At 35.9% G+C, this 22,631-nt stretch overlaps 5 protein-coding genes across 5 annotated transcripts; 3 read left to right on the top strand and 2 right to left on the bottom strand.

Annotated features, from left to right (window-relative positions):
* Nucleotides 1–562: 562 nt before the first annotated feature.
* Nucleotides 563–1,872, top strand: LOC149729002 (vacuolar protein sorting-associated protein VTA1 homolog). The gene has a single exon (XM_089888789.1). The coding sequence runs from the start codon at nt 613–615 to the stop codon at nt 1,486–1,488; it is 876 nt and encodes a 291-aa protein (XP_089744915.1). The 5' UTR covers nt 563–612; the 3' UTR covers nt 1,489–1,872.
* Nucleotides 1,873–1,956: 84 nt separating this feature from the next.
* On the bottom strand, nt 1,957–3,032 carry LOC149729001 (uncharacterized). Its single transcript, XM_089888790.1, has 2 exons — nt 2,668–3,032; nt 1,957–2,537 (listed from the first exon to the last, which is right to left on the bottom strand). The coding sequence occupies exons 1-2, from the start codon at nt 2,953–2,955 to the stop codon at nt 2,403–2,405; spliced, it is 423 nt and encodes a 140-aa protein (XP_089744916.1). The 5' UTR covers nt 2,956–3,032; the 3' UTR covers nt 1,957–2,402.
* A 525-nt stretch (nt 3,033–3,557) lies between these two features.
* Nucleotides 3,558–9,080, top strand: LOC149729000 (GPI ethanolamine phosphate transferase 1-like). The gene is made up of 10 exons (XM_089888780.1): nt 3,558–3,831; nt 4,142–4,263; nt 4,501–4,599; nt 4,962–5,193; nt 5,403–5,530; nt 5,876–5,996; nt 6,428–7,785; nt 7,839–8,020; nt 8,301–8,432; nt 8,606–9,080. Exons 1-10 carry the CDS (start codon nt 3,605–3,607, stop codon nt 8,738–8,740), a joined length of 2,736 nt encoding a protein of 911 aa, XP_089744906.1. The 5' UTR covers nt 3,558–3,604; the 3' UTR covers nt 8,741–9,080.
* On the bottom strand, nt 8,605–10,438 carry LOC149728999 (CDAN1-interacting nuclease 1-like). The gene has a single exon (XM_089888787.1). It carries the CDS (start codon nt 10,223–10,225, stop codon nt 9,314–9,316), a length of 912 nt encoding a protein of 303 aa, XP_089744913.1. The 5' UTR covers nt 10,226–10,438; the 3' UTR covers nt 8,605–9,313.
* A 297-nt stretch (nt 10,439–10,735) lies between these two features.
* LOC149728998 (uncharacterized) lies at nt 10,736–22,153 on the top strand. The gene is made up of 30 exons (XM_089888778.1): nt 10,736–10,977; nt 11,135–11,260; nt 11,528–11,669; nt 11,893–12,000; nt 12,146–12,197; nt 12,459–12,560; nt 12,688–12,770; nt 13,122–13,223; nt 13,281–13,470; nt 13,767–14,104; nt 14,502–14,551; nt 14,680–14,738; nt 14,793–14,842; nt 14,903–15,031; nt 15,559–15,699; nt 15,999–16,080; nt 16,449–16,552; nt 16,831–17,039; nt 17,485–17,590; nt 17,842–18,019; nt 18,317–18,413; nt 18,585–18,775; nt 19,063–19,157; nt 19,376–19,535; nt 19,632–19,765; nt 20,182–20,277; nt 20,388–20,499; nt 20,668–20,804; nt 21,009–21,180; nt 21,531–22,153. The coding sequence occupies exons 1-30, from the start codon at nt 10,952–10,954 to the stop codon at nt 21,860–21,862; spliced, it is 3,903 nt and encodes a 1,300-aa protein (XP_089744904.1). The 5' UTR covers nt 10,736–10,951; the 3' UTR covers nt 21,863–22,153.
* The last annotated feature ends 478 nt before the right edge of the window (nt 22,154–22,631 follow it).

The raw sequence follows: 22,631 nt of genomic DNA, 5'->3' as shown, positions 1-22,631 counted from the left end.
CAACGTTGTGGGACATCACCCACATAGAATATAAATATGTCCGTACGATGGCGCCCCCTATAACCTCTATACATATAGAGGGCGCCATGACATAAACCATAGGATAATAGATCTACGTCCGATGTATTACATAAATACTATGCACAAGTAGAACAGGTTGGATATTTTCACAAGCAGTCAGATAAATGTATCACATTCAAGTTTCTTATCGAGAATATCTTTTAGTAAACAGAGTTTGTTATTTTGAAACAGATTTAGCTATGTATACGAAGTACAACAGTTTTTGTAAAAAAAGGAAAACACCTATCTTTATGAAACAATGTTAAATCCTAATTGTATTTTTATTCTAAAGTGTTGACGGTTTATAACTTATGATTATTGGTCTTTAATATAAGTTTATTAAGTAAGTTTTGCCTCTTCAGTCTGTAGTATTATTTATTCCAGTTACCTACCAAGCTTAGCAAGCTATAACAAGTAATCTTGCTGTTAGTGACCAGTTAAAATTTGGTAATAAAATCAGCGGTTATAACGTATTTATCTATTTATTCGGTCTTTTAAAGTGACTTCTTCCATAATATGTTATAGGTCTACAAAGTTTATAAATACTAGTTTATGAAAATGGAAGTTAAGCCACTCCCACCAGTGCCTGACAAACTGAAAATTGTTCGTCCATACATTAATGCTGCAAAAGAGCTAAAAAGTGAAGCACCCGTTGCATCCTATTACTGCAATATCTATGCTCTTGAAAGAGCCATGAAACCTGATGTTAAAAAAGACCCAGATGCAAAAGGCTTCTTGCTAAATTTGATGGATTATGCAGAGGCGCATAAGCAGGCATTGCTGAATCATCCGGATTTTGCTGAGGATATTCAAGGTGGTGATAGTGCCGGGTATGAAGTTGTCTACGGAGCAGCCATGGAGTTATTTGTCTCCGCTGATAAACAAGACAGGGATAGTAACTTTAACAAGCATTTGGTACGAACTTTCTACACAAGCGCAATCCTTTTTGATGTTCTTCAGACATTCAAAGAAGAGCTGCCAGATAAAGTAGTTTCCCTGAGAAAATATGCTCGATGGAAGGCCACGTACATACACAGATGCTTGAAAAACAATGAAGCTCCCATACCAGGACCTATTGGTGATGAAGAGGGTCCATTAACTGATGAGAGCTATTCTAAAGACAACCAAGCCCAACCTGGACCCTCCTACAGCGCCCCAGGACCATCATCATCCACTTACGCTGATCCCGGACCATCAAGCTACACTGAGCAACCTAAACCAAGTCCGAGAGTCCAGCAACAGCCTGAACCCCAACCCCAATATGAAGAGGAAGCAAGCAGCAGTGGTGCTGGTCTCTCCCCTGACTTGATGCAGCAAGCTGAAAAACTTTGCAAACACGCAGGCAGTGCGCTGCAGTATGAGGACGTACCCGGTGCGATCAATCTGCTTGAAAAATGCCTAAAACTTCTACGTACTGGAAAAGAGTGATCGTACACAGACACCCTGAGTTTTATATAAAGGGCTGGTAAACTGAGGCAGCAAACTTAACTCTTCCATTAACCCAAATAACATTATTTAAATAAGTATACATAAATAGTTTAAAACCTATATATAATATCAGTTTTGACATCCAGCCCTAGCACAAGCGGAACTATGCATTAAAAAGACAATAGCAGTACCCTAACTGAGAACTGGTTTCCTTGTTGCCAGTATACAATTCTATTTTCAGTTGATATCATTCTTAAAACTCTTTTTCTTTTTGGAAACCCGATATTGTAATTTTAATGATTAGTAGTTGCTAGCTTGTGTTACTGTAACATAAATGAATATATTATATACCTTAGAATCAGCAGTACAAGTTATTAGTTATTACATGCGATTTGTAACAATTAATTACTAATTTACCACAAGTCCACAACAAGGATAAAAGACCAGCTTATTAAGCTTAAACAGGAGTATTATATATAAATATATTATGGCAGAGTATGTTACAGTTTATTTCTCTCACAGTGTAGTTAGGTACGTTTTGTTTAGCAAAGATAATGTCTATCTTTTACAACAGCTGGTAAACTACCATTGGATTTATCTAATGTAATGTTTTATAAAAATATGGCGGAAATTTCCACAATCTTACAGATATTTTACAAGTTGGGCACTTTTTACTACTCAAATATTTTAATATATAAACTGTTACAATGTATATACTAAGAATGAAAAACCATGAAAGAGCAAAATGATATTATATATGTATATATATAAACAAAACTGAGGAATTATAACCTTTTACATTAAAAAAGAATGAGAAGATTAACCAACTGTTCTCATGAACAGCACTTTATGTCTTACGACATTTGCTATATCTATGCATGGTGATGGTATGGACTATGGTTTGTTTGGTGTTCTCAAATATCAGTTTCCATATTGACAGGTAGAGGCTCAGGATGTACCACAACTTCTGCATGTAGATCCACAACAGGTAAGTTTTGAAGCTGACTGAGAGTTTTAGCATGCTGGATCAGTTCATCATGTTTTCCATCCTGTAAAAGACCAGAATTATTAAGCAAAGAAACATATTTATATATACCAGAATACCAGCGACAAATATACTCCAAGTTTACCAACATATGCTGCGTTTTGTTTACCATATACCTAAAACAGTATATTCACCTGGCTCCTATGTTTTATTAACGCTTTGTATTGTTTCATGGCAGTAGAAATGGCCACAGAATTATCTTTTATGTCCAAAGCCGAGCTCCCAACCACTGGTTCATAATTTTCTAGTTGCGCGCATTCAAGGTCACATATTGACTTTTGGAGTTTTCCTATTTTCCAAGGATATGTTGCTCTTTTTGAAGCCACGGTCATGTTCATTTCTTTCAACATCACTTGTGTCGATTCGGAAAGTTCAGAAATTTGTAAAATTGATTCTTCGACTTTTGAATATTCCTGTGTCATGGTTCAGTAGAAAGCAATTATAATTTCCTATCAACCAGAGTCTATAAAAATATATGCACTTTACAACAAAACAACTTGCATATATAAATATCCGTTTTACAAGAAATGAGAAAGTCAATACGAAAACAAATGCTTTCTAAACATTATAAAGTATTTGCTATCAAGTTTTTAAACATAGTTTTCAACATACTTTATAGTTTTTCTAAACTGAATAAAAATAATTTGATGCTAAATTTATTTGGTGGTAATTTTTCATTTACCTTTTTACTTTTTAATACAACAATAAACCTCGCGCGGAATTTAAAAATGTCCCAAAACTGCAACGACCATAGAAATCGCACGAACTTTTTTTATTTATTTACGTTGGGTGTTCGTTCATTCGTAACTTGTGGTTATGGATGGAGCGAATTTTAAAATTCTAATTTGCGTGACTTAAGATAAGGTTATACAATAAATATACCGCAGATATAACTTGCGTAACGTGAAGGTATTAGTATTTATGTTTTTGGTTCCGATGTCGTGAAACTTACCAGTTTCTGTTTCAAAATTTGTTGCTATACTTTTGATTTTATTATATCCAGAAGGATATATCTAAGGTATCCCTGTATTGCAGATTAAATCGGTCTGTCGAAAACTTAAAAAATAAAGCATGAATTTTGTCAATTTCTTTGTAATCAGTATTTTTGTTCACTTTATTTTATTTGTATCTGTCTTCGACATTTACTTTACGTCTCCAATTATTCATGGAATGAAAGAAATTAAGCCCCCCGTCAAAGTTCCAGCTCAAAGATTAGTTTTGTTCGTTGCAGATGGTCTCAGAGCTGACAAATTCTACGAGTTAGATGAACATGGTAAATCCAGAAGTCCATTCTTACGGTATGTTGATGTTTGTACTGCAGTACTTCAATGTTTTTGCTCCCTTTTAAGACCACTCTAATTATCATAATACAGGACATGCACACAAACAATGTGGGTGCTAGTGAGGAATCTCCCCCCACCTTATTTGCTAACCACTAACCCCTAGGTTAGGGGGTTAGGTGTTGATGGTTATAGGGGTTAGTGGTTATAGGGGTTAGGGGTTAGTGGTTAGCAAATAAGGTGGGGGGAAGACTTTTCACTAGCACCACAATGCGTAATATAAAGTACACCTTACACAACTTACACATCACATACATCCTTTTTTCAGTAACATCATAGAGAACAGTGGATCATGGGGGATTTCTCACACCAGAGTTCCAACAGAAACTCGACCTGGTCATGTTGCACTTATAGCTGGCTTCTATGAGGATGTCAGTGCTGTATTAAAAGGTGGGTGGGCATTTCAGTATTATAGTTTTTATATATATAGGCCTAATATGTTGCGCATATATGTCTAGTAATCTCAATCACCAGGCATTTTTACGTATAGTAACTTTATGGGTATTGCCTCAAAAACGGGCATTGATCAATTTGCCACTGGTGGTTGAGCTTTCATGGCCAAATATAGTTATACAAAGTGAATTTTAGAAACTCTGAAATATTAACTTCTATAATTTCTACATCCAGGTTGGGAGGAAAACCCGATTGAATTTGACAGCGTTTTCAACAAAAGTAGAAACACCTGGGCATGGGGTAGTCCGGATGTTCTGCCATTGTTTGCTAAAGGTAGGTATGGATTAGACCAGCAGTTTTTTAACTGTTCAGACTATAAACCGTTTAAAAATTTTGCTGTGCTATTTTTATCTAATCAGAATTTATTATTTATTTCAATTAAAATTTTATGCGGTAAGATGGATACTGTAATTAGCATACAATGGACCTATTTAAAATTTCCTGATTGTAGTTTTCACATTAACAATGTTCGTTTTGAGTAAGGATGCAGGTATTTAATTTTGTAAACTTTCTTGTTTATTACTACTAAATGGGACAATAAAAGAGATGGAAAACTTATACCATCTTACCCTAACCTACTAAACATTATAGAAGCCTTGTAAATCTGATAATTGGTTAAATAATTTATGGCCCAGGTGAAAACATCCATCACGTGCACATTCACTGTTACCATGGTGACACACAATCATTTGCTGGGGATGACTCATCACTTTTGGATGAATGGGTTTTCGACAAAATGAAGGACTTTTTTCACTCTGCTGAAAATAACGCGACCCTGAATCATTTACTAAAACAAGACAACACTGTGTTTTTCCTTCATTTGCTGGGGATTGATACAAATGGTCACAGCCATCACCCAATGTCAAAGTAAGTAGATGCCTTGGGGGATAAGTTAGCAGTGCTATTATTAATTAAAGTTCACTAAATAAGAATCGAAGATAGGCTAACTAATACTAAAACAGATTAAATAGATATATCACAGTTAAGTGAAAAATAGGTCATCATAAAATTGAGTTCCCAGAAGAGTAAAAGCTACAAAAATGGTCCATGGTCACAAAGTTTTTTTTATTGCACAGAGAATACTTGGAAAACATTAAAAAAGTTGACACCGGAGTTGAACGCATTGTTGGGATGTTTAACAAGTTTTATCAGGATGAAAAAACTGCGTATGTGTTTACTGCTGATCATGGGATGACAGACTGGGGTAAGGAGGGTGTTTGTATCTTGTTTTTTACTGTTGTCTCATTTTTAATTATTCTCCTGTTAAAGTTGATTGTTGACTGGTGTATTTTGTAATCAATATGTTCTATTTTATGCGGGTAAGGTCCTACACTGTGGCCTGTCATAAGAACCTAAGATTTATGCTACAGTTTGACCAATACACCAGAAATGGCCTATTGTAGTCAATACAGATTATTTTAGTATTTATTGTCGCATAGTTATATTTTAAACAAAAATAATTATAAAAGTGGCATTGACATGTACTTGTTCAATATAACGTAAAATCTTTGATGTAAACTGACATGAACATAACCGTTTGTGTTTGTAGGTTCCCATGGTGCCGGTCTCGCCTCTGAAACTTTAACTCCTCTTGTTGTTTGGGGGGCTGGAGCAAATAAACATAAAGACATCCAAACCCCATTAACAGATGAAGAAGCCCAACTTACAAGGTAAAATGGAAACTGAATATTTCCAAAATTTAGATGTCAAAATTGCTAATATTATTACAAAACTGATGAATAGGTCCCTATTTTCTATTTTTAAGGTGGCTGTACACAGTTTTGTCTGTTTTGTCCGGATTTTGCTGCCGCATGCGGAACTCCGTAATGAGTTTGCATACAACTCCGCATGCCGGATACTGTATACAGCCATCTTTAATCTGCTGAAATGAATGTAACTTGCTTTATCCTTGCTAAAAGGAAGCAGGCAGTCGTCATAACATGGGTGTTTTGTTTCATACACCTCGTGTCAACTTAGGATTTACCATGTATGTAACTTAAAGAGTGATTATTTTTTCTGTCTGGCTGACAATTTAGACAACCCATTAGTGACCGCTGGGTTGGAGAATATAGTTAACTATGAAATTAAACCTTGTTTCCAGATCATGGGGTCTTGATCCTTCTGAGCGAAGAGATGTGAACCAAGCTGACATTGCCCCTCTTATGTCAACATTAGTGGGTGTTCCCATCCCTGTTAACTCAGTAGGGGAGCTGCCAATTGAACATATCTCATTAGATTCGAAAACCAAAGCACATCTCCTCCATGCCAATGCAAGGCAACTTTCGGAGCAATTTGTAGTTAAAATGGAGTCAATACGAAACAAAACTTTTACCTTTTCTCCGTTTCCAAAGCTGTCACACAGCGGGGTAATTGACTTAGATAGAAAAATAACTGAACTGATAAAACAGGGCGACTACATTGGTGCGAACAATTTAAGTCATGAACTGATGTCTCTTTCTCTTGAAGGAATGAACTACTTTCACATTTACCACAGATCTGTCCTTTACTTTTCTATTGTTTTAAGCTTCATTGGTTGGATAGTAGAATCTATTCTTATGCTTCTACATCATGTTGACTTCATTTCAAGCCAGTCTAAAAAGATGACTCCACTTGGAAAAACACAGATGTTTTCATGGCTTTCTTACGTGTTTTGTTTAAGTGCATTATTTGTTGTGGTACGAATATATGTTCTTGATTTACCAAAGTTATATTATCTCTACTGCACTCTACCTATTGCTATCTGGTACCACATCTCAACTCAGAAACACACAATTCAAGCAGGAGTAATGTACATCTCTTCCAACAGACCGTTCTTCCAAAAACTTCTTTTACACATTTGTGCTTTCATGCTTGGAGTATGGGCTTTGGTTCTTAGCTTCTTCTACAGATACATACTAACCGTAGAGCTTCTACTTTTTGCAGTGACCATCCACTTTACAAGCCTACCACGTAAATCAAAACACCAGTGGACGGTGGTTTGTACATTAGCAGCTGCGTTTCCACTTCTACCAACAGTAGGAAGAGCTCCGAACAGTTTCCTGGTTTTTGGAGGTGGATTGTCTGGAAGTATTCTATGTTTTCTACTCAATTCAAAGACATCTCTGCTTACTAAGTTTCTTACCACCCTACCTTTTATTGCTGGTTGCATTCAACCTACAGCAATGTACATCTCTTCAAACCAAGGCAGCATGCCTATTGCACTGCATATATTAAGTTGGTCACTTCTCCTACTTAGCTGGGTTCTTCCACTCTTACAAACCACCAACGTTACTCTCCGCTTAGTGACAATTTTCTGTTGTCACCTTACTGTGTATATTCTGATCAGTCTTTCATACGATGCAGTTTTTTGTGTTGTATTTTGCCTTCTTCTTTACAGCTGGGTTCAAGTGGAATTTCACCTAGATAGCAACCCAAAACTCCTAGAGGAATATTCATTCACCAAAACCTCTACAAACCAAAGTAAGCATCCCCTTCAATAACTATAAAACTATTTAAATATAAATTGATTACAGGTTTTTTAAAAGCTCTTTCGTTTTCTACGTTGAGGGTTGGATACATGTTCATATTTTTTATCGTCCTGGCATTCTTTGGTGTTGGAAACATTGCCAGTATTAATAGCTTTGATGTGAAAGTTGTTTTACCTTTTTTAACCGTCTACAATCACCTGGTCATGGGATTACTTCTTGCATATAAGGTATTTATCAACAACATGTACTATACGTATAATGCAATTTATAACAACTATCTGTTATTTTCTGTGTGTTTAACATCAATATGTATTAAATTAAAGTTAGAATTGTATATTTTTTGTCATTCACTTATTGTATGATGTAGTACTATCTGCAACCAAGTTTCAGCTCCTATTCTTTATTTTTTTAACAACAGTATGTGTTAAGTTAGAATTACATCTTTTGCATTTATTGTATAATAATCATAATATGTAACTTTCTGCTACAAGAACTCCTATGTTTTAGGTTCTCCTCCCTTACCTGTTAGTGGCTTGCACACTGTGCTGTATTGCAACTGTGACTCGTACAAATATGCAACAACTATGCTATGCAGTACTTATAGTCAGTGATGTCGTTGGAATGCACTTTTTCTTTTTGGTGAGTATGGTTTTATTATAAATAATAGGCGGTAGCGCAAATATTTATAATGACTCCTGCAACATCTGTGCTCTGTAGTACTCATTGTTAGCATGTCATTGGAATGCATTTTTTCTTCTTTTTTTTTGACTTCATTATAAATAGTACCGCTAATATTTGCTTGTATATCCCAGGTCCAAGACAGTGGTTCGTGGTTGGACATCGGGACAAGTATCAGTCATTATGTTATTTGCATGTCAATGGTACTTTCGGTGTTGCTTTTCTTAGCTGTTGCGAAATTTGTAACATCTTGTTCATTACTAAGATAACTTTGTGTTTTATCTTCGTTGTATAAAGTACTAGTGTGATTAAATAGTTTACACTGTGTATTCAGCAATATACTTAGTTTGATTTTTATTTAACCCAGCAATATACTTAGTTTGATTTTTATTTAACCCAGCAATATACTTAGTTTGATTTGTTTTTTCTTCATCAATCAGTTAAAAATACCGGTTTAAATAGTTGTGTGATGGGGTTATAGCGCTTGTTTTGTAACCTATGGATATTTTATTTATTTTAAAAAATGTTGCTTCCTCGCCATATCTTGTCGTTTAGTTTTAACAATTTTTCCTTCCAGAATTAAAGAGACAAATAAAAGTAGACACCCTTTGTTATTGCCCTGACACGAACAGTAATCCCATACAGAGTTATTTCAAATTGTCATCCTGCCGAAAGGCCTGCTGGACAAGTTCCAGACCATTAACAACAATAGTTGTGTATGTGAGTGTGTCTGTCTTATATTACGGTAACATGCCAAGTTCCCTGCCAAGGCACTTTGTAACCCGTATAAGAAGGTAAAAATAAATATAATGCGAAAGACCATTTCGGGGACAGTTGTACTGCTATGATAGTTTATCATCTTTAACAACTAAAGCAGGATTATAAAAGGAAACTTCTGCAGGAAGTGGAAATCTATCCATAACCAGGATATTCTTCTTGAGCATATCTTGCGCCAATTCATCAACAAAACCAAACCAATAGATCACCAGTCCTGGCCCAAATCGATTCCAGTAGCTGTTGTATTGTTTATTCACATAATACATATGTTCTTCAGGAGTGCCGAAAGAAGCTTTACTTTCAATCCAGCAAACCACTTGGTTTTTCAACTTAAATGGGATTTCAAGTTTAATATCCGGTGTTTTATCAAATCCCAATTTCTTTAAATCAACCTCAGTCTGAAATGGAATATTCAACTCTTTCACATGCGTCACTAGTTTGTGTTCATATTCTGAACCAATAAGACTTCGTACTGAATCAGTTACTTGGCCATAACCAAAATCATGTAGAATGCATTGCCGTACTTCCCATGATAAAACTTTGTCTTCGATTAAAAATGGATCTTTTACCAGTCGAGCAACTTCAGTTTTAAGATTAACTCTTTCGTTTGTTTCCGTATGGTCGCTTTGCTCTGCTTTTAATTTAAGATGTCTATGTAAAATTAATCTAGCAAGCAGTAAAGGTGGAATGTCGTTTTCGGTTGCAATTTCCACCAGTGCTGAGTTTTTATGGCTTTTTCCATCTCTTTTACTTTGTAAAAAGGTAGAATAGTATTTTTCTATGCACGCATCTGTGCTTTTATCATGAATTGTTCTTTTCACATGGTTTTGGTGGTGTATGAGACATATGCTTACTAATGTTTGGTAGGAAAATTTGGCTTCAAACATATCTTTTACTTGGTTGATCAAACCATTTAATTTCTTGCATTTGTTTGACTTAATAAATGAAATAATCTCCTCGAATTCCTCTCGTTTCATTACAAAATGTATCCACCAAAACAGATCCGATTCGTTAACGGCTTGAGCAGCACACGCTCTGTGCTGTAACAGCGTTGGATTATTATTTGTTAATTCTTATAAACTTCACACCTTGAGTCCTACGTGTCAGCATCATAATACAACCACACGCGTAAACTCCAAGCATAATTCCCCAACTATGGAAACGTTACATTGATATGGCGTAGTATTAACATATTTTGGACAACTACACAGGACACCTTTTTCCCAACGATCAGCCTTTTTCTTTTTTTTTCTGAGTTTATCTTAGTAGAACCAGGAAGAACGGTGTTTTACTGACAACAAACCGTTGCATAGTATTATTTAAAAGGACTTTACTTTCCCATTCTTGTATATTATGATACTATCTATCTTTTTTGGAACTAGAATAAAAATATTTGTCTAGCGTTACTTGGTTGAATGACCTATCCCCTCTTTTAAAATTTGGTGGAGAGATACAAACTGTGATCTTGTACATAATTCCGCCATCGGTTAGCCGTTATCACATTGCTGACAACGGAATAAACGTAGAAATATTTTAACATAGTTAATGATAGTTTGCACATATTTATTTTGTCGTAATATTTTGTGGGACGACAGGTTAGTACAACGGTTGGCTGTCAGTTTTAAATCCGGACAGCTACGGTATAGAAACAGTGATTATAAATGTAAAAGTCGTCAAACAGAGTCGCCGGCTTGGTAAAGATAATGGCTTACTATCCTGGACAGTTCGGGTAACGTACTCTACTAAATCTTAAAGGTTTCTTAGTATGTATATATCTGTGTGTGTTCTTTATAAAAAAATTACTATAAATATAATAACAAAATATCATAATACTGCATCTGATTATAAAATTGATGTTTTTTCAACAATATAAACCCAAATTTCAGGCATTATGCAACGTACAACCCACAACAACAACAAGGTAACTTTCAACAGTACAGCAACTACAATTCTGCTCATCCAAGCCAAAACACAAATGTGGCTCACACAACTGCAACCAATACAGCATATGGGTTAGTTTTTGGTGGCGTTTGTATTAAATGAAGACTTTTTACCGATTGTGGACCGTATATTATATACTGCATTGAAGACTAATATTTGAGACAATGAATATTGATGTATAAAACAAATATAAAAAACTAAAACTTTTTAGGTAGGCCTAATAAATACAAAACACAGATTTTCTGGTTAATTTTATTATAAACATGACAGCCTATACTTGGAATACAAATAATGACAAGCATTTTGGTTTAAAAAAACTAAACCAAAAAACGTTTTAGATTCAACAACAATAGCAGTGGGGTGGCATCAGTAAGTCAGTCATCAACGCAAGCAAGTGAAACACAGAGCTATGGTTACACTTACACCAACCCAGCAACCACTACAACTAATTCAAGCAATCCTACTCTACATGGACTAAGTGTAAGTTTTTTATTTGGCCATTGCAAAAAAATTTTCACTCCTCTCAACTTACCGTTTTTTGCTATTGTGACGGAAGAGACAAAATAAATTTCACTCATTTATTCAAAATTACTAAATTAATTGGAAATTTGAAATTAAAAAAAAAGGTTAATTTGTTAAGCATTATACGGGTGCTTTCTGGGTGCTTGACAATTCAGAGCAATTATTGTTGTTAAATTCACAGAATTTGTGGTACAATCCCACCACTAGTACTTCTGCTCCGACAGCTATGACGCAAAATAACCGAACAGCACAGCAACAAGTAGTTAACTACCAGGCACAAATGGCCCAGGTTGGTATCCTGACTACTGTATAGGGCTATAGGCTATGCAAACACCCTGATCCGAGAGTCACTAAAAAGTTATTTGTATTATTTATTTTATTAAAGGTTTCATGTTAAAAATAACAGTCTTCTAATTATTTTTTTTAAATTCCAGTTTTACCAACATCAGGCAAATTTAATGCAGCAACAGCAACTTTCTGCTTCAGGTAAACGTATGCTAAATATGCATTCCCTTTCATACATATCATCTAACACATAGTTGCCAGACCTTTTTTACAAACAGGGTGGGCAGGGATAGTTACACATGCTTTCTTTTTAAACAAATTTAATGCAAATGTTTACAGATTATTACAATTCAGAAGATGTAAGGGTAAGCCTGCCTACCCTGCCACCCCATGTTTGGTGCCTATGTGTTAACATGCATACATTACATTATATAAATGACTTATACTAACCATCCAATGCAGCTGCACAGAGCATGGTTGGCAACCAATTCAAAGCAGCGGCTGCCGTCACAAAGTCGGACGTGAAACAGACAACTTCAATTTCAAACCAACCACAAATTACAAGTAGGTTCATTGGATATTTGCATACCAATTTTTATAAAATCTAACATTTATAAACAAAAAAGATTTTACTACATTTGTGTTTCAAAAATATATATACATATAATGTATTTTTTCTTTATTTTTCTAGATTGGAATAATTACAACCCATTCCTGCAACAGCAACAACAGTTGCAACACAAACCACAAGAATATACAAACTACCAGAAGCAGGTTTGAATTTATTCGATAGTATATATATATATATATAAAATTATATATATATATATATATATATATATGTATATACTTTCTGAATGTGCATAAAAGATAAGCAATTTTTAACTGTTTTGCCCACTCTATAAAGCATTTATATGTACTTGTCTGTGTGAGGATTTTTACCATGCCATATAATCTATTGTAAGTATTCCCACAAATCGGACCATGATCTGGTGGCCATAGAGTTACACAATTCTTGTTTAAAAAAATAAAAGTTTTCTTAGCACCAGATTTTTACCATACATATGTATTTTAAATATTATTTTTTATAGCTTAGTTTTGAGTACTTTAAATTCCACACGTTAGCAGGTGAATGCTAAAGAAGAAAGTCCTGGACAGAGTGGAGTTCTCCCAACCAGCCAAGCTCAGCCAACATATAGAGCACAGCCGAACAATTATCAACAACCGGTAATCATTGGATGAGTCATTTCATTCTATCATGCGTTATGTCACTCTTTGTTTCAGAATAATATAAAAAATGGATACATTGCTGGCGGTGATTTTAACTGGGGTGGACAACAAGCTACAACAATGCAACAACAACCACAAATCTTCACTCAACAACAACAACAGCAACAGCAACAAAGATTGCAGTATCAACAACAGTTGCAACAATATCAAACTTTTCAACAGCAAATGGCCGTTAACCAAAGAGGTAACTTTAAGATAAACAAACCTAAACTACAGTGTGGATCTGGTGCTACCAAAAAATTATTATAATATAATCTTACTGTATTTTTTTACACAAGAATTGTCCAACTCAATGAGAACCACATCAGGGTCGGATTTACGTATTTTAGTACAGCTAAACTTCAGTGCCATATCTTTGTTTTCTAAAACCTGAAAGTTATATTGTGTTAAATTCCTATATATAACACAATTTATTTAAACAGTGCTTGTTATTAGTGCGGGAATCATTAAACCCCAATAATTGACTTTTGTTAAATTTAGGGGTTGCCAATCCAGCTGAAGGGAGCCGAGCTTTTGGGGCCAAAGCCAACTCCAACTATGGGACCGAGGGCTGGGGTGCGCAACAGGGTAACCCCCAGCAGCAAATGGGTAACTGGAACTATGGGGCTCAAAACAACTGGGGTCGTGATGGGGGTTGGGGCGACTGGAATGGCCCCCGTAATTCACCCCGCAGGGCGGAGGATGGACCCCATATTCCACCCTTTCCCGAGGCGTGGCAAACTGATGGTGTCCGACCCCCACAGCCGGGTTCAATGCAAGAGGGGAGCTGGGATGATAGGAATCGGGGTTCATGGGGTGGAGGGAATAACTGGCAACAGGTTCTTTAAATTGTTTAACATTTGATTAAATCGGGTTATTTTGCCCAATAGAAAAAGTGTAAAAAGTTTGGTGTCGACCAGGCTTCTTTCACAATATCTTATACTTGCATGTATGAAGACACTCGAGTGGATAGAAAATTAAATGGGCTTATTTTAGTAGCTTGTAAAAAAGTGGTTTCCTCAAAAACGATCTCTTAAAAAACATAATGTAATAAATTTGTCTAAAATGTTTTAATATTATAGTATGAAACATAATGAAAGTAGTGACATATATTTTGATTCCGCCGCTTTCCAATATATTAGGGTTTGTGTCTTGCTAATAAAAAATATTGTTTTATAAGGTTAGTTTCCCCACATTTGCTTATTGTTTTATCTTGTTTTTAAATATGTTTTGCAGCAAGGATACGATCAAAGTGGTGGAAACAGAATCACAGGAAATAATACCCGGTAGGCTATCATAATTATGCATTTCATTCTGTGTATGCGTTTGTTTATACAATAGTAAACTGTTTGCGCTGTTGAAATAAACCAAATTTAAGTACTAAAATTGACCCACCATTAAATGACTTTTACAGATACCAGAGAGATGAGAAAGGAAATAATCGATACAGTCCAAACTCACGACAACCAAGAGGTAATGTTTTAGATTCAACATATTTATGGGCATTCTTTCAATCTTTATTTTCAGGGGGAAAAACTGAGAGGGAACTTTGGTCTCCTGCTGATTCAAAGAAAATGGTTAGTTTAGTATTGATGGGTGTGAATTACTATGAAAGGTTAACAAACATGCATTTATAGGATATAAAGTTGGGTCAGGCGAATGAAATTAAGACGTTCCTTTATGCCTGGATGGGTGTTCGGCATCTACGTCCAGTGTATGATGTACAGTCGATTGGTGAAAGGCCCGAGCAGACCTTTAGATGCGAGGTGAATAAATTAAACATTTTTTTCTCGATATTCTTTTATATTACTGCTATGCACGTAAGCATTTTCCTCTTTGAAGTCCATTTGTCAGAAATATTAAATTTATTGCTTTGTTTTGTTGGCAAAGTACTATGTTATAAACCAAAGTATTTTATTTAGCAATCATATTAAATATGTTAACACAATTGTTTTCTGTGAAGTATTTTGTCTGAAATGGTAAATTACTTTTATTTATTTGATAAATATTACTTCCTTTTACTCTTGGGTGGGCAAACTTGAATTTATTTGATGGAGAATTCTTTTAGTAAAACATACCTTTTTTATCTAAAACACCCTTTTACACATTTATTGACTTCCCTTTATATAATGAAAAAAGACTAAAACTCCTAAACAAAGAACTAGCCATTGTAACTGCATTTTTACTCCAATTAAACACTAAACTTTTAAATGTATCCGATTCTAATCGCGCTCCAAGTTGTAGACCAGTGCATTTACGGTTGCCATTCCAAAAATTTCGAATATTTTCTCAGTTACGGGTGAATAACTATAAGTTTGTGGGGGTGGGTGAAGCTGAGAGTAAAAAGGAAGCGCAAACCGAAGCAGCGTGGAACTTTGCTGACTACCTGGTTAAACAGGGAGATTTACTTGCTGAAGAACTTCCACCCAGAACTGTGAGTATTGGTCTGTTTTCTATTGAATGTTATCTTTCACAGATGTTCGTTTAAGTTTTGTTGTTAAGTGGTCTCTCCATCTGCCCCCCCCCCCAATTTTATATATGACAAATAAAAAACAGAATTTTCACAAGGTTCCAGTGAAAGAATTTCCACAAGGTTCCATTTAATTACATCTTTGGGTAAATTTTTTTTATAATGTAACCATAGGGTAAACTAAGGTACTAAGTTACTGCCCAAATCCGTTTGAGCTAATATTTTTTAGTGGAGTTTTTCTTAATACTTTTTATCTACCTCAGAAATTTAGTGAAGATTCAAACCCAGATATTGAATTAGAAAAAGAAGAGGAAGAAGAGAAACCAAAGGAGAAATACAACAAAAGTAAATGGACTTTAAAACATATTTTAAACCAGTACATTCTATCATCATTTATTGCCCTTTGTGTTAACACTTAACAACAATTGCTTCAACCCAGTTTTCTAAATAGTGATCCTTGCATTAAAACGTTATCACCCAAAACGAGACACATGCAGTAAACGAATAGCTGGTAAAAAGAGGATGAAACATAACGCTCCTGTAATAACAGGTGTTGTTGTCTCGCCCTCCATCTGAGGATAAATAAGTTGCATTGAAAAGGTTACACCCAATAGCAGGCAAGAGGTGTATGAAACAGAACATCCATGTTATAACAGCCATGTAATGATAAATAAGTTACATCACATCTATTCATTCATTCAATTCTCCCTTAGATTTGAACCAGCGTCCAAGAAGAGGATACTATGGATCGAATAAATCTTCACTTCATCATAACAACATCCCTCATATGATGGGGATACTTAACCCACCAACCATGGTAAGTTGTACAAGTAATATAGTGCGGGTAACTTGTAATTTGTGTTCTAGAATAGGGCTTCTTCACTGGGCGTCACAGACGGTAGAATTTTAGACAAAGTGATGCATATATTATACTATTACCCATAAAAAGTTTCAGGAGTTTTTAAAAGTAAAAAGGGGGTGAGAGGAAAACTGTTTGGGAAGCCTAGTTGTATAAACAAGTTTAGTTAATATGGACTTGATTTTTGTCTGTTACATTTCTTGCACCAAATCCTTATCTTTGCTTTTTTGTCTCAGAACATGCCGCCACCCCACTATTTATTCGAGCGTGATATGTGGCCCCAACCTCACCCCAATCACCGTGGGGGTCCATGGATGGATGGGCCCCCTGCTTGGAGGGGTGGGGGTCGGAACAGGGGGGGTCGGGGATGGAATTCGTACCAGAATGAATACTGGAGGAGAAGGGATATGGAGGAACAATGGATGGAGGAAATGCACAGCGAATTGTGAGGGGAAACTTTCATTGTGTCAATTTCTTGTAAAATTAAAAAAGTTCATATAGTAGGGTGGGAGAAGCTGGGTCAACTTTTCACTAAATTCTCTCCTCCCATTTTTTAGTAAACAAAAAACATTCAAAGAATTATAATACCGCATCCTCACGACTCCCAAGGACCGTTGTTTTTTGTTTAAAATACAATCAGGATATTTGGATATTATGTGCTAAAGGTGTCTCATCTTCCCCCACTCCACTTTACATAAAAAATTGCACACAGTGACTTGTAGGAAAGAGCTTTATCATTCAGTTTTTGGAATACAATAATTTAATTTTTTTAACTTTTTTGACTGTTTCCCTTGTTATTCATTTCATACCTGGGACTAATTAATGTTTATTGTTGTTTTTTTTGTTTCATAGCTGTGATCTATTTATATTGATATTGATGTTATCTACAGTCAACATCCAGAAGACATCTTTATCAGTAGGATGATAATGAACCAACAGGAAGCAACGGGGTACGGTGGAATGATCGAGGGAAGGCAGGATTGGAATTACGGACCAGTCAGTAATCATTTACTAATCTTTTTACATAATTAATTTCATCCAGTTCTATTTCATTTTTATTTTTTTTTAGTTTTATTTAATATTTTTTTTTAAATTCTAATGTACGAAATGTGTGTGTTGTATTGAGAAAAACTTGAAAGATCTGTGGGATTTCATGTTTTTGTTGTTCATGCAAAAAATGTCTAATGTGTATGTGGGTGTGTGTTTATTGAGAAATGCAAGTTTTCTATTATTTGTTGTTTCCTCAGTCGCGGATTCGAAACACGGTCACGCTAGATGATCGACATGTGATGGCGAAGCATGCCTCAATTTATCCTCGTGAGGAAGAACTAAGGTCCGTACATCAGATCGTAACCATCGCTGAGCGATCTTTGAAAGCTCTATCGGATAAATTTGTGGATGAGGATCATCCTGTAGAGAAGACACGTAAGTTGGGAGGATTTGGGGTTTCTGGTGGCATAGTAGTCTGTTGCCGTGGCGTTCTATTCTATATGGGTAGGGACTTTGGGAGTCTAAGATTTAGCCCATTGCCATTACTCCAACACCCTTTTGCGTCCAAAAAATGCTCCTAAGCAGTCACCCACATAACTTGTAACCCGGCACGAGGTGTTAGAAACAAAAAATCAGTGTTATAATAACGACCGTTGTGCCCTGCCATGTGTTGATAAAACATGCCCCATTCAATAATTCATGTCACAATGACCATTATTTGTTCATTAATAGCTGAGGAGCTGGAGGAGGAAAAAGAGGAGGAAGAGGATGGAGAAGAGAAAAAAGGAGAAGATGATGACAAGATGGAGAAAAAGGCAAAGATTCAAATGTAAAGAATCAAAGTTGTCGTTTTTGCTGCCATTTTTTAATTCTATTTTTTGTTACTACTTCAGTTTTTCTCTCGCTCCAAAAATGGCTTTAAAGGAATATTTTGTGGGGGTTGGGAGTCCTGCATGTCCACAGTTTCCGACTACTTGAATACTCCCCTTTTTCTTGTCAGATTAAAACGTCCAAAGAAGCGAGCCAAGCGTGTCCCTGACCTTCGACCCCGAGTTCTAAGTGCGGTGAACCGTGTCGGCCCCCTAGCGAAGGGGTTACTCATCCATAACGACGATGCGGTTGACTTGGTTTTGTTGTGTGGGGACATTCCAAATAAGGACCTTCTACATCGAGTAATGGAGAATTTACCAGGTAAGTGATTGTTGTTTCCGCTTAAATGTGTTATTTGATTTATCCTTACGTGGCAGGAGAATGATTTCCAACAACGGTATGCACGTAGTTGATATAACATGGATGTTGTGTTTCATGCACCTCGTGCCCACTTACGAGTTACCACATACGTAACTTTCGTCACTTATTTATTCTCGTATGGCCGGGCAACAACAGTCGTTATAACTCTGTGTTCTGCTTCATTCACCTGTCGCTTGTTTTGTATAACCATCACTTTGTCATTAAATGGCTATAATTTCTAATTTCAGAACAAATAAGAAAGATCGACGATACCATTAAGTTTGAACTCATAGAAGAAGAAGCTGGATTTAAAATTGTTGCAGATTTTGACGTCAAAGTCGAGGTGCTGTGTTTTAATTTTAAATACTTTGCATTTATTTTTGTAGTTGTAGCTTTAAACGCAGTGGATAAATTAAATGAATATTTATTTTACAAAAAAAACTGCAAAACATGATCGAGTCTTAAAATGTACAGTCTGGACTGTTTTAACTAAATAATGAAATGCGATACAGTTGCATTCTTGGGTACACAAAAGGTGAATACTTGTTTGTATCATTGCAGTTGTCGGTCACTCTCACTTCTACTGAGATCACTTTAAAGAAAGAATTAAAACCAAAAGAAGTTGAAACACCAGCTTCAGATAAAAATGATAATGAAGCAGAAAAAGAAGAAGAATCTGCGATTAAGGAAGAGAAAGTTTCACCAGAAGAAAATGCAGAAGGTAATTTTGTGTCTAATGCGCAGTGTTTTTATTTCAGGTTGGAGGAAAAGTAAGCTGTATTCGTATTGTGTTTGTGTTTTAACATGTTCTTTTAAGATTTGAGCGCGTTGGGTAATTTACTTCTTTCTTCGTGTCTGTCAGATGAATCGCATGATGAGATATCGGGAAATCTACCCAAGCACCTTTTGCTCGGTGCTCTGGCTCGGCTGCGTCACGCTAAGTGGTTTCAGGTTAAGGGGGGGCGGGGCCTCCTTTTTTTATTTCTTTTTAATCGCTGACCTGATGTGATGTCTATCTGAGTCGCAACTGCTTTTCAAACCCACAGTCGCACCCATGGCTCTAATACACATGATATCAGCTCTTTCATTTATATATCCTGACCTCGTATCATGTCCAGCAATGAACATGTTATACGAGCTCAGTAGATTAAATATTATCAAGATCATATCTCATATTTCCTCGAGTGCATGTTGTAAAGATTTATCATTAAAATTTCTCATTTTTCTTAAGTATTTCACTTATTAGTGTTTTGTATAAACTAAAGTAACGCTATAGATATGGTCTTGATTTAAGCTTTATTCTAACCAACTCACGTATACACACCAAACCATCTCACAGACAACTAACTAACTTCCATGAATTCCAGGCACGTGCCAGCCAGCAAGATTCCTGTGTTGTCATTACAAGGATTTTAAGAGATCTACAAAAAAGAGACAAAGTTTGGGGCGCGCTGTCTAGCTGGGTGAGCTACTGTTTCAGAACTTCTACTTCTGTTATGTGTTTCGGCGACCATAGATCTCTGACCTTTGACCTATATCATAAAAAGTAAAATTATTTAATTTTTTACCACAGGCACTTGAAAACCTTGTTTATATAGCTCTGTCCAGCTCGACAGAGCACATGAGCCCTGGCGACGCATTCCGAAGATTTTTTGAAGTGGTTTCTGGTGGTATCTTGTTACCTGGTGGGTGCTGCGTGCGTTCTACCCTTACATTATCCGGGCTAAAAACTCTACATTATCAAAGCTAAAAAACATTACATTTTCAAAAATGTTTAAGATTCTTTTTACTAATAACAAACCCAAGCTTTCTATGAGATCCAATCTTCAGGTAACTTTAGTGTATGTTCACAGATCGACCTGGCCTACAAGATCCATGTGAAAAAGAACCAATTGATATCCTTGATTGCTGTACTGACCAGCAACTTGATGATGTCACTAAATCCGCGCAAAACTTCCTTCTTAAGATTGCTTTCCGTGAAGTGCATAAGGTGTGGTTATTTGTACACTTCTTATCGTGGTGTATGGCAACATGTGTAATGCATTTATACACCAAGTTGTAACTCAACAGTGAGCATTTGGGTATGAATAAAATATATACCTCTAGTAAAACATAAGATATCTATGCTGTATGTCGGCAGGGGACATGAGGTTTATGAATACACAATGGGTCATTACATCGTACACCCTTATAGGTTCTCGGAATGGATCGTGTCAACTCCATGCATCGTCACCCCAACTCTTTCCCCCATCCCCATGCAACAACTGCAGAAGATGAGGTTGCTCAGCAGAGGAAAAGAAGATTTGAAGCGAATACATCTGACGCGACAGCTGAGAGTCCCAAGAGGTCGCTAACAGATGAGGAAGGTTGGTGTTTCACTTTGTAGCTTGGAAAATTATTATTACATTTGAATTTGTAAGATTTTGGTGCTGAATATAACAAGAAATTTATGTTTCATTCTAGTTAGTATTTGACGGTTATTAGTTAATTTAATGGTCATCGTATTGAAATGTAAAACTTAAAATATTGTGCCTAAAATAACAGGGGGTTTAAGTTCAGTGGTGTGTATTAAAAGTTTGAAATGTACTTGAGAGAAGTTTATGAAGAATTGAAATTGTGTTGATATTGTGTATTTTCTGCATTATACGGTGTCACTTTTAAACATGCTTGTGATTTTTGAGAGTTTCCGAGAAATAAATCATTGATTTTTCTGTAGATACCGACACGCAACAAAACCTGGCCGATCTTACAATCTCCGAGACCGAGGTTTGTAAAGAGAATAATCCAACCTCTGGGCCCCAAGAGGATAAACCTGGGGTGGAGGAGCCAATAGAACCAGAGTCTAAGCTTCCTGATCTGGAGACAGCGCCTCCTGAGCCAGAGAAAGATTCTCAGGAGGAAAAGAAAGAAGCAGAAGAGCAAAAATCTGGATCTGAGGATACTAACAATGAAACAGTCGAACTTTGCAAGGAAGACGACGGTAAAACAGATACAACCACGGCCAACATAGAAATATCAACTCCAACAACGATGGAATCTCAATCCTGAGCTGCTACAAATAAAACCAACTAAAAATAAACTAAATTTTGATTGTGAATCACCAATTACGAAATTCAACGCTCGTTATTTATGCTCCATGGTGCGTGCGTTGTTTTTCACGACCGTAATCGTCGAGTAATTCTCTTGTAATGCAGTGTATTCGTGTAAATATATCTATAGTCGGGTGGCTGCACTACGCAGTGTTCAATTAATTGAAATCCATCAACTTACAACAAACATGAACTTTCGAGTTACTCGCTGCGTTAATAACAATGCGAAAATAAATATTAGGCCGTTGTATTCAATGCTTGTTCAAAATAGTCAAGAAAAGATATGAAAGATGGCACTCAAACGGACAAAAATTGTAGACACTTTTGGACTACAGTTGCAACATACAAAATACCCGAGTTACAACGCCCAAGAAAGGAAATTTCGTGTTCAGGACAAAACGCCTGAAATAGGTTTTGCATATTTTACGAAATGATAAACATGTGCAAATTATCATAAACTGTATTCAAATATTTCAACATTTATCGCGTTGTCAGCAATGCACAGAAATAAAAAAGAATAGAACGCGCATCTCCAATGTCGGCAAAGGAGAGAGGTGATACACTCTCTCTCTTTCGCGGGTCGTTCCCGTTTACTATTGTAGTCAATGGAGTCGATGACGTTTTATGTAGTTTTTCTTCGTTTTTTGACTTAATTTAAAGTTATAGTGTAAAACAACTATTTTCTAATATATATATATTTCTTACAAATCGTTTGTTTAAAAATTTTA

The sequence above is a fragment of the Ciona robusta genome, chromosome 11 (genome assembly GCF_009617815.1).
Source record: "Ciona robusta chromosome 11, ASM961781v2".
Classification (NCBI taxonomy): Eukaryota; Metazoa; Chordata; class Ascidiacea; order Phlebobranchia; family Cionidae; genus Ciona; species Ciona robusta.
The sequence above is the reverse complement of the archived record's forward strand: the minus strand, read 5'-3'. Positions and strand labels throughout refer to the sequence as shown.

Coding starts and splice junctions, on each gene's coding strand:
- LOC149729002 (XM_089888789.1), top strand. CDS start 613: ATGAAAATGGAAGTTAAGCCACTCCCACCAGTGCCTGACAAACTGAAA.
- LOC149729001 (XM_089888790.1), bottom strand. CDS start 2,955: ATGACACAGGAATATTCAAAAGTCGAAGAATCAATTTTACAAATTTCT. Junction 2,538..2,667: donor TAATAAAACATAGGAGCCAG/GTGAATATACTG, acceptor GGTCTTTTACAG/GATGGAAAACATGATGAACT.
- LOC149729000 (XM_089888780.1), top strand. CDS start 3,605: ATGAATTTTGTCAATTTCTTTGTAATCAGTATTTTTGTTCACTTTATT. Junction 4,264..4,500: donor TGTCAGTGCTGTATTAAAAG/GTGGGTGGGCAT, acceptor TTCTACATCCAG/GTTGGGAGGAAAACCCGATT. Junction 5,997..6,427: donor GAAGAAGCCCAACTTACAAG/GTAAAATGGAAA, acceptor CCTTGTTTCCAG/ATCATGGGGTCTTGATCCTT.
- LOC149728999 (XM_089888787.1), bottom strand. CDS start 10,225: ATGAAACGAGAGGAATTCGAGGAGATTATTTCATTTATTAAGTCAAAC.
- LOC149728998 (XM_089888778.1), top strand. CDS start 10,952: ATGGCTTACTATCCTGGACAGTTCGG. Junction 11,670..11,892: donor CTACTCTACATGGACTAAGT/GTAAGTTTTTTA, acceptor TTAAATTCACAG/AATTTGTGGTACAATCCCAC. Junction 19,766..20,181: donor GTCACGCTAAGTGGTTTCAG/GTTAAGGGGGGG, acceptor CATGAATTCCAG/GCACGTGCCAGCCAGCAAGA.